General features: G+C 42.6%; 1 protein-coding gene across 2 annotated transcripts; it reads right to left on the bottom strand.

The window, feature by feature from the left end:
• Positions 1–2,961: 2,961 nt before the first annotated feature.
• Positions 2,962–10,601, bottom strand: LOC119556293 (clathrin heavy chain). 2 transcript variants are annotated; one of them, XM_037868354.1, is made up of 7 exons: positions 10,463–10,601; positions 9,297–9,544; positions 8,719–8,926; positions 3,920–8,221; positions 3,691–3,857; positions 3,512–3,598; positions 2,962–3,452 (listed from the first exon to the last, which is right to left on the bottom strand). In XM_037868354.1, exons 2-7 carry the CDS (start codon positions 9,336–9,338, stop codon positions 3,222–3,224), a joined length of 5,037 nt encoding a protein of 1,678 aa, XP_037724282.1. In that variant the 5' UTR covers positions 9,339–9,544; positions 10,463–10,601; the 3' UTR covers positions 2,962–3,221. The 2 variants fall into 2 exon arrangements, with proteins under 2 accessions (XP_037724282.1, XP_037724283.1); XM_037868355.1 differs by having other exon boundaries at positions 9,297–9,406; positions 10,463–10,589.
• Between the last annotated feature and the right edge of the window lie 901 nt (positions 10,602–11,502).

Raw genomic sequence — 11,502 nt, 5'->3', positions numbered from 1 at the left:
CCAACACTCCAGCAGCAACATACCGCCTATGAGGATCGTACTAGCGTAGTCCTTCCCCCATATAACCTATGCATTGGCAACAAGCCACAACCACAACAGCAGCCACTACAGCAACAACAGCAACCATTCGAGGCTGAGCAACAGGAACAGGAACTGGATTTGGAGCTGGAGCTGGAACAAAAGCAGCTGGAGAACTCCAGCTACGAGCAGTTCCTCAAGTTGTCCGCTCATGAGTACCAGGAACCAGAAAGAAGCTCCGCAGCTGCTCTAAATCTCAGCAGTATTGGCGAAAAGGAAGCGGCGGTGGGCGTGGGCGGTGGTGTCGAATCCAAGGCGGAACTTCAACTCGATGACCCCCCAGAGTTTCGGATGCTTCGCGGCGTTGGTGCAACGATCGAGGAGCCAAAGGACCAACGACCCCGAACCCGACCCACTGCCGATGGAATCAGTAACAAAGGCCGTGAGCCGTGAGCGCCATATAATACCACCAGCCTTTAAGCAAGGTTGAGGCTAATTTTAAGGGTTAGAAATATAAGGAACGACACACCATCAGAACTTTTCGTTTTCCACCCAAAAAAAAAACAAAAATATACAATGGCAGGTGACAACGGAAAAGCCTCAAGAAAAAAAAAAAGAAGATTGATTGGTGTTCAGTATCGAAATCAGATTTTTATTTGTGCAAAATAAAAAGTGTATCATATTTTATGTTACAATAATTATTTGAAAGACTCGAACAACCGACCTTAGTTCAGCATAGAGTGCTTTCTGTAAAATTGTACTATACATACATAAAAAAAATACATTTAAATGATCTCAAAGTTACTTAAAACATATTTTTTGTGTATAATTTTTTTTATGAAAACTTTACAAAATCCTAAAAATGAAAAAAAAAAAATAAAAAGAAAAGAGAAAGAAGATAAAGGGAGTCGTCTTGCGCTGATTTTAAAAAAAGTAGGAAAGTAAGAGTAAATATTGACTAATATGTTTGAAACAAAGAACGCCGCGAAAGAAACAGATACAATATAGTTTTCCGAATTACCATTAGATATGCATACTTATGTGCAAATAGGGTTAAGCCATTTTTTTTATAACAGCTTTTGCATAGGGCTACAAAATGTATAGAAATAATATGTTAGTTCTATTTTATTCAAGCTTTCAAGCTTAATCTTTCATTTAGCGAGAGTGCAGTGCAGAGGAGCGGGAAAGAGAGGGAAGAAAAGGAAAGAAAAGGAAAGACAGCAGGTACGACCGGTTGACAACTAGCTTATATGGCTGGCTGGAGTGGAAACTGATATGGAGCTAGATAAGGTAACTTCGAGAACTTCGAGAACAAAGTATATTACAATTTGTTAACCGAAATCCTGGCGATGAGGAGGGAAAAGTAAGAGATCTTGTGTGTTACGCGATGGTTTTTGTCTATCCATTCGTATTGTAGTGGCAAAAATGGATATGTAAGTAATTGAATTAAGCATGTGTCGAATGATCCACCGTTAATTAAATTATTAATTACTGATTTAAATTCATTAGTATTAAAAATGCCCATATATTATAAAGTAAAACAAAACTGGTATGTAATTTAGCCATTTCTGCATCCACCGAAGACAAGCTCGAACACATAAAATGTCCAAATTGTAAGAAATTATACATACAAATATGCAGAAGAAATAACATAAAGATTTATTTTCCGATCTAAATAAAAAATAAAGATAACAAAAAATGTATTCTGAATGTAAAACAGCCTAATTAAAATTATCTAATTAATAATAATATAATTACACATATATATTTACCAAATAATATAACATATTTATGCTCTAAAGTATATACGACTACAACAAATACGCATTTTTTGTTCGTAGATAAGATAAGTTAATGTGAAAAGAATAATATGATTGCATACTAAAAAGTTCCACAACAATGACAGTTGAATTTTATTTCGAAAGCTAAGAAAACCAGCAACAACAATATTTTAAAGGTATAGACTTAAAAATATTATTATTAAAGATCACTAATGAATATGGTTGGCAAAATATAGGTGGAGAGTAAATATAATAAATTCAAATTTAACCGAAAGTCTTTGATTTCGAAATTATAGCAGCTGAATTAGTTCAATTCTCCAGAATATTTTGATGGTTGATCAGAGATATATTTTTAAATAATTAGTTTAGTTTATTTAGGGTCATTAAAAGCGTCGGTAATCGCACAAAAAACATCCGATAAAATCTCTCCTCATGGATGTGTCCAAAATCGAAGTATTCCTGGAAACTAGCAGTAGAATTGGTAATTTTCATAATTTTGCTCAGCAATTGGCAGCTGTGCAGCATCCATATTATAAAGATGGTATTATAATAAATAATTTTGGTCAGAAGTTCGTAAATCCTCGTGAAGGGGAAATTCCCAATTAATTTTAGGCTATGAATCATTTTGTTTTCAGGAAAACTGGTTTAAAAGTGGAGCAAAAATACCAGTTGATAAATGGCTTCCATTTTCCCCAGATCTGAAATCATTGGATACCTACATATATACATATAAGCAACTCAAAGAAAAAAGTTGAAAGTATTGAAACGTCGATTGGAAATCATTTGGGACCGAAAAAGTTATTTTATAACTACAACTGGTCACACTAGGAATTATTTGGCAAAAATTAAGAAATTGGTATTTTTAACCAAATCTAAAATATTCAAAAACTGTCACCTCCAAATTTTTGTACAAATGGTCAACAAAAACTGTTTAGGATGTTTAGAAAAATTTGTTTGCCATATTTTAAAGCTCCAAGAAACCTAGAGGTCTTCCCTTTCAAAAGAATAATTTTCTGAAATATTATTTAACCGAATTAATTTACTGATACTTAGATTGCTAAAGTAAAAACCAACCTTTTAATACCCCCTGCTAAAACAGTAAAAGGTACTTTAACCGACTGACAATAACATCGTTAATTATGATAAAAAGTAATATATTCTGTTATATTTGAATAAAGAGTGCTGTAATTATCAAAACATATAATCATTTTTTAAATGTCTACAAACAAACCAAAAATTGGATTGTTAATTGCATAGCTTTTTTTTTTAATTTAATAATGTTTGTCGTTTTGTTTTGTTTTGGTAACTTTTGGCGCACATGCAATTTAATAGATTATTTTTTCTTATTTTATTGGTATTCCTTTAATGCTGATACAATTGTTTTTAAAGTTGTTTTGATGGTTTTCTCAACGGGTCCCAATCCTACAAGTAGGGATAGCCCATGTTACGTCCTGCTGCCGCCGTCACTGTTGCCGCACCGGGGGGATAATTCTGTGCATACTGTGGGGGAATTCCCATCGCTGGGCCAGCGGTGATCATCAGTTGCGGCTCCATCTGGATAATATTTTTATGTTCAGTTGAATCGTCCTCCTTCTCGCGCTGGGCCTCATTCAGCTCCAATTTGTCCACCTTTGTTGTGTATTCCCGCAGAACCTTGAAAACAGATTGCAAATTAATAATGCTTCAACAATAGGGTCTTAGAATTGCATTACTTGGATCAAATAGGGCATGGCAAAGTCAACGATCTTATGTTTCCAGGCCAACTCCAAAATGACGTCAGGGCGCAGCAAGTCGTAGCACTGAAAAAGATTAAACATTGATTAGCAGAAGAACGTTATATACAATTAGCACATATTATTATTCAATGCTGAATGGATTTTGGGTTACCCACCTGATATAGACAGGCCGCAAAGCAATCGTAAGCGTCACGTTCTAGGAACCAGCCCAACAACTCCTCGGCAATATCTTGCTTGCAAGACTCGGCGGCATACTCCATAGCATCCTTGTAGAGTTTGTCCTTTTTGCAGAGCTCCACGCTCTGTTTCCAGCGGTTATTTCCTGGAATTATTAAAATATTGTTATTTTACTTTGATTTATATATGATTACTATTTACCCTTACCCTTGTACAAGTAGGCAGCAATCCTACGGAATTCGGTAAGTTCGTGCTTTTCGAGTTTCTGGGCCAACGCAATGTTGTCAAAGTTGTCGAATCCATCGATCGAATTGCGCAGACCCTGGTAGTCCTCCTCATCGATGAGGAGTCCGTTGAGGGCTTCGTTGATAGCCTTGTTGTTGAGAGATTGGACTGAACGCAGATAGGGCTTGACGAGTGGCAAATAGCCGGTTTTGGAGAAGTAGCTAACTGCCCGGGTGTGATCCATTCTGGGTGCCAGCACAAGGAGCATATCGTTCAGCAGCAGCGGCTTGAAGTCCAAGTAGAATTCGATGGCCTTGTAGTACAGCTCAATGTTGGCCACCTTGGTGATGATGTCCTTGAAGTGCCCCTCACGCCACGCCTCCGTGGGATGGGCCATCATGGCGAGGACAGCGTTGTCGTACTCCTCGTACTTGTCATACAGAAACACCAGCTCCGACCACAAATGAGCCGATTCGGCGGCACGCAGAACCTTTGGAATGTTAACGCGAGACCAAAACAGCTCCAGGTGTTCTCGCATCTTGGAAGGTTTGAATTTTGAATAAAGTATAGCTAGCTCGGTGAACATTCCCATGTGCGCACGCTCCAGTCCCAGAGCCGACTCGAGTAACGCGATCAACTCATCGAAATATCCCCGGTTCTGATAGTAGTTAATCAGATCCTCCAGCTCATCGGCATGCACCACAATGTGCAGGCCACACATCTGCGCCAGCCGAAACTCCTCTGCGTCCACGCAGGCGAAGCACACCTCCTTCCAGGTGCGCGTCGAGTTGGCTTTCCGCGCCGAGTCCACGGCTCCCTGGAACTCCTTCAGATAGACCAACGTGATGGCCAGGCGAGCAAAGTTGCTAACGTTATTGTACAGCAGCTTGGCCGCATCGTACATGCCGTCGCTGAAGCAACGATTTCCTATCTTCTGGATGTCGGCGTGATTGGGACCCGAAATGAACTCCTCCAGATCGGCAAGACGACCGGTACGTGCGTAGGCATAGATCAACTCGCTCTCGATGTAAGATTCGCGTGCCTTCTTCCTGGCCATTTGCAGATAGCGGACGAGGTCATCCCATGACTCCACCTTGCTGGCCACATCCACCACATCCACATAGGCACTCGGGTCATCGGCCTTGATGTACGAATCGATGGCCTCCTTGACCAGACCCTGCTGAAGCTGGGCCTTGGCCAACTGCGACCACACGGCCGGCTCGTTGCAACGCTCGGCGAACTCGTTGGCCCTCTCCAGGTTGTTCACCTGATCGATGAGCACCTGGATGGCCGAGGTGTTCACATCGAACTTCTTGAAGATGGCGAAGGCCTCCTCGTACAACTGATTACTAATCGCAATGTTTGCAATGTCCGGAGCATCGTAGTTGTCTAGCCTATTGATGTAGTCCATGACTCGGGTGCGATCAGCCTTGATGGCCGTGAGAATCAGCAGGTTCTGCAGATTGCGGTGGTCGCTGAAGACCGACGAGTCCAGGATGATCTTCTCGAGCAGTTCGATCAGCTCGTTGGGCAAATCGGCCGTCATGAAAGCCTTCACAGTGACCGAGATGTCATCGGGATCCTGGGTTTCGGACAAAGCCGTCTGCACGACCTGATCGATTAACTGGCGCTTGTAGGGATTGCTCTCGGAGAGCACCTCGGCCCAGAGTTCCGCATCGCGACGACCAACCAGGTAGCGTGCCTCGCTCTTGAACAGCGAGTTCTCGTTGCAGACGGCGATGAGCTCGCGATCGCAAAGTCCTCGCTCGTAGGCAACGCACGCCAGATGCGGATCCCGCTTCTCGCAGTAGCGACCGACCACACGGCTATCGTAGTACTGATTCTCCTTCAGATATCTCTCGGGATTGTTGTTCGAGTCGATGTAGATCTTGGCCAAGGCATTGTGGGTGGCCGGCTCGACGCAGCCCTCGTGAACGCGGGACTCCAGCCAGGGCAGCAGGAGCTTCAGCCGGTTGCGCTTCTCAACTTCCTCAACCAGCTCATCCGTTGAGAATTGTCCCTTGACAACGAGAATTAGATTTTTGATTATATCCTCACTGCAGTCGACATCGAGCAGACCGCCCACCACCACGGGCAAGCGGGAAGGATTGACCTTCTGCACATAGATCTCGATGTACTTCTGCAGGTTGTTACGATACAGGTAGAGCACCAGGTCGTGCACGAAATCGAAACGATCACAAACAATAATCAACGGCAGCTGATCCGTCAGCTTGGCCTCCTTCAGGAAGTTCTTCACACGCTCGGGATTGTAGCAGTTGGACTCGCGGCAAATGCGCTCAACCTCCTTGATCTGGTTGGTCTTGCAGGCCGCCTGGATGTACTTGAAGTGCACTTCGGGATCCTGTGAGAAGTTGACAATGCTGCTCAGGAAGTAAAACAGTCCGTCGTAGCTCTTGAAGCCTTCAAACAGGTCGATCAGTGCCTTGTTGGTCAGCTGCTCGTGGTATTTGGTGGCAATTTGCACACAGATTTGCAGATTCTGGCGCAAATTCGCCGTGAGCATTGCCTTCAGGCACTCCAGCGAGTCCTCCACGGACAGGGTGCCAAAGAAACTGACCAGCCACTCGGCATTCAGCATGTGTGTATGGACAACGGCTCGCTTAATATCGTACAGATCGGTGTAGTGTTCCAGAGCTCGCTGCAGCAGGCCCGCCTTCTCGCACAGCTGGGCAATGTGCGCCCGATCGTAGTGGGTGAACATGGCGTTGCCCAGGATAGCATCGGCGACCTGGGGAGCCGACATCAGATTCATTTCCAGCAGGCGCGTTTGCAGGGCACCCTCTGCGGGTCGGTTATGCTTGAGGGCGTCCAGCAGGAAGGCCGTGCACTGCTGCACCATGGAATGCTCCATGAAGATGTCCACAATCTGGTTGATGTCCGCCAGTGGCTCCTCCTCGGCTACCAACATGGAGGCAAAGCCAGCTCCCTGCTCCGGATTGCTGCGCATAACGGAGCGCAGAAGGAATACGTAATCGGGCGTATAGTTGACCTTCTTGGCGTACAGCACAATCTTCTGGAACTGTCCGGTCTCGGCAAAGCATTGGATCACCTTGTTGGGTACATTGGCGCGCAAGTAAATCGACAGGGCCAGCGTGAGATCGGAGGCCTTCACCAGATCACCCAACTCTTCGCTGCACTCCAGCTTCTCCTCCTTCAGCCACTTCTCGCACAGTTGCTTCTTGCCCTGCAGCAGGACGGGTCGGCACAGCTCCAGAGATTCGAACTTGTTCAGCTTGCCCTGGTCCAGGAGGATGCCAAAGTATTGCAGCAGTGGCGGGGTCGTGGAACCCGCTGGCGTCTGGACCTGTTGGAAACGCTGAATTGTCTGTGGTGTCCGGAGGATGGCCTTGGGAGCCAGGGCAGCCACCTTCGCGGCCTCGGCATACTGGCCAGCTGTGAAGAGCTTATTGAACTTGCGCACAAACAGATCCTCGGCACCGGCCAGATTATTGCGCACAGCCATGCGTAGGGCTAGATCGGGATTCTGCAAGACGGTGTTGATGTACGGAATGATCTGCTCCTCGTCGACGGTCACCGAGAGCACCTGTCCCTTGCGATTCACGCCAATGATGCCGCCACTTGCCTCGTGCGGTGCGGTAACAAAGATCGTATCGGCCGATATACGATTCATGTATATGCACGTGGCCGTCTCCATGTCGTAGAGATGAATGTATCCATATTTGGTTATCAAATAGATGGTGTCGTACTTGGCAGAGACTTGCATGGCGACGGGGAAATCGTTTTGCGCTTCCGGCGGAAAGAAGACGTCCACCGCCTTCTTGGCGAAGGGCTGATTACCCGTCGGCGGGGCACCGACTTCGATGATATGAAGCTTGCCCCCAGTGGCCGTACGCACTGCGAAGCAGAACAGGGTCGTTGGCTCCTTGTTGGCGTCGATCTTGAACGTGGCAAAGCTGGCCGCATGCCCCTCGATGGCCTGGGACACCTTGCGCTCCACCGAATACAGCTGCATGGCACCGGCCACGCGACTTGGCAGAGCCGAGATCCCGACCAGCAGGAGCCACTGCTGAGAGGCATTGCAGCGGTAGTTGATGATCTGGCATCCATTGAGGGAGGAGTGCCGGTCGAACATCTTCTGCGGCATCGAGTCGCCCTCCATGGACCAGTGGTACACACTCGTTTCTGTGACAAGGGCCAGCGTATTGAGGGATATCCACTTCCAGAACACAACATCCTCAGTCATGGTATGCGCCTTCATTTTCGACTTCATTTCAATGTTGAAAATCTGCAACGTCTTTTGCGCTAAACGAAAAATATTCGATTTATACATGTTCAAAAGCTATGCACCAGCCGATCAAAAATCAGACATCTTTATAACTATTCTGCTAGAACCTTTGGGATAACCATATTAGTTTGTCCATAGAAATCCCTTGTACATGGCAAATTAAAATATTTTTTAAATATATTTGAGATCCTTTAAGATTCGTAAATAAATATCAAAATGGGGTGGGTTTATAACTTTTCTGCTAGAACCTTTGGGATAACCATAAAATGTTGGTTATAGAAAGCCCTATTACATTGAAAAACAAAATATTTTAAAAATATTTTGAACATACTTTATGATCCTAAACTTGCAAAGGCTTAAAAAAAAGTTTAATCTTACAATCTATTCCAGATTCGTTAGCTTAGAGACCACAATCCTAGAGACACGTAAGTGGAACTTTTTTGGAACCCATCTTAATATCCTAAATCTGATCCGTTCTCGGGTATTGATCGGCTGGACCATCATATTGTATTACCTTTGAGCGCAATGACCTTGCTAGCTGGATTCATGATAGCCGAGTCCGCTGAGATCGGACGCCGCGTGGGATTGGTGGCATCGTTCATGTCAATGATGACCACCTGGGCGGTATCATTAACCTTCTCTCGCACGCATATAAACTTATCCGATTCCATCGTGAGCGTGCTGAATGAGAATGAATTGGCGTTGATCCCAACATTTGTGAGCTGTACGAAAAGGGATACAAATTGTAATGGAAAATATAGATTTTTCAAACAAAAATATTTGGACAGAATGCTAGAACTATAAGTACTACAGCATATATAATCATTTAAAAGTCTTTGGTAGAGGGTATCTCTTAGTCTGATAACTTAAGAAAGGTAGTCTTTCTTGTTTACTCTTTGAGTTAAGGGCTAAGAGAAACCGTGAAAATACAGGAAAATGTCGGAAAACTTGGTGAACCGTGGCAAAGAGAAATCGGTGTACAAGTGTATGGTATATAACTTGTTCCGATCAGATTAACGTAGCATATTGAAGGGCCGTGGGCCGTAACTCCCAGATGGGGATGGAAAGACCCTAGTACTAGATATTACTCACCTGTAAATGCTCCTGAAAGCGGATGGGCAGTGGTTGCGTCATCTTGACTACCGTGAAGTCTAGTTATTGACAGACCTTTACAATGTAAATTTATCTCTGCAAAAACAATGCTGTTTTGTGTTTTTTTCTTTTATTATTATTTAATTGCACACTCTTTAACAGTTTTTTTGTTTTTGATTCGTTTCGGGTTTATTTGTGTTTCGATTTTAGTCGTTCTCCTTGTTTAAGAATGGGTTTCCATTGGAACTCTTAGATTTGTAAAGACAGAAAAAAAAACTAGTATTAATGGACAGCTCTGATGCAGCAAGAATGAGGAAAAATCCAATTGTGGGCGTTATTTTATTGTTGATAGAAAGTGACAGCGTCACCGGATGAAAAAATGAAAGATAAAAACTCGTATGTACATAAGTATGGATGTAAACGCCCTCAAAAAAAAAAGAATAGCAGTACAAAAAACACCGATGATGTATGCAAGTGTATGTATGTACAATTGTTGTTGCTACAAGAAAATATACAAAAACAAACGAATTTTCGTCGATTAATCCTTTGTATCGGTATTTTTTGCGACGGAAAAATTACCAGCACTTTATTTTATTTGAGGTGAGAGCGAGAGAGAGCGCTAGAGAGAGCGAGGAGAGCAAGAGCGGGAGAGTTCGAAAAGAAAAGAGGCAGCATTATCATCAAAAATCGCTGCTCACCACAGAAAAGTCAGCCATGTTGAGTTGCGCTTTGAACAATTAGTCACTGACTAATACATGGACACGACTTTGCTCTCGTTTTTACTATGGGCTATGTGCCCGAAAATCGAAAATCGAATTTAAATGTCACTTTCGGTGCTTGATAACAATGGGACAATGCCAGGAAATTGCCGAAAATCGCTGTATATACATCTAATTAAGTAGCGGTACTTTCCATTCTGTGGGAGTACACACACACACACGCACGCACACACACTCGCACACACATGTAGTGCCGCAATATGCCACATAAACAAGAACATAATTAGATAAACGGTAAATTAATCGGATATTTTTACATCAAATAAACAAGATGTGTATGTACATATTGCAATTGCAACACACACACACAAACTTTTTCGATTTTCTTGAATTTTTTTTCGAAAACCCGTATGTTTCGCTGCAATTTGGAAAGATTTATGTGCATACTCGAAAAAAATACGTCGATTTGTTGCTTGATGACGGGCACACACACAGAAGACACACTGAATTCTTATCAAGCTCTAACAAATGTAGTTTATTTTGTTTGACTAAATACTGACTGAAAGACAGGGTAGAGGTGTGAAAGTTATACAATTAATGCCGATATATCCGAGTAATGTGCCGTTGAGTGAAGAGAAAAAACATCGATATACCATCGACGGCTCAAATCGATGTTTGCATCGGTCGGAACATCCGGTTTTCACTTTCGAAAGTACATTGCTTTCTTATTTTAAGATCGCAAAGAAAGTAAGAACAATTTTACAAACTTATATAGGTTTTGAGAACTTTGTATGAAATTTCCAAACAAAAAGGTTACCTTTTGAAACTATGTATGTATATATAATTAAAGATATGATGAAGAAAGGAACTCAATAATTCATTGGGGCTTATTTAATTTTTGAATAAAATATTTAAAATAAGTTTACTCATAAACTTATTAAGAATAAAGTAATATTTACTCACCCAACCTTATCGTTTCGGGTAAAACAGTTATCGCTTGTTTTCGATAGGTCAAAAGTCATGGGTAACAGGTGTTAACAGGTGCTCACCTGAGTATCTTAAATATTTTGGGAAAACCACCAGCCAAAGAACAACTGGTATAGGAACGTATCAGGCTATTTAGAACTAAAGGGAAATTTCAAAAACGTTTTTTACACAGCATTATAAAGAGTTTTTAATAGGATATATTGTAATATGCAATATTGTAAATGCATTTTGCCCTTTTCGGTCAAAAAAAAAGAATTTCTGAAAAACGGTTAATTTTAGTCTAACTTGAATAAATTTCATTCCAAACATCTGGTTATAATTCATAACAGGGCACCTTTAATTTCCCTCTTATCTTTTCCAATTGGAATAAAATAGTGGAACCTATTTTCTCCCTGTTGCGTTATCGATAAACACCTGACAAGTCTGAAAGGTAACATTTTTTTAACGTTCTGCATATTTATTAGAAATAAACCAAATTGGGTTCAGCGGTTCTAAAATCA

Source organism: Drosophila subpulchrella, chromosome X (genome assembly GCF_014743375.2).
Source record: "Drosophila subpulchrella strain 33 F10 #4 breed RU33 chromosome X, RU_Dsub_v1.1 Primary Assembly, whole genome shotgun sequence".
Taxonomy (NCBI): domain Eukaryota; kingdom Metazoa; phylum Arthropoda; class Insecta; order Diptera; family Drosophilidae; genus Drosophila; species Drosophila subpulchrella.
This window is presented reverse-complemented; position numbering and strand designations above follow the sequence as displayed.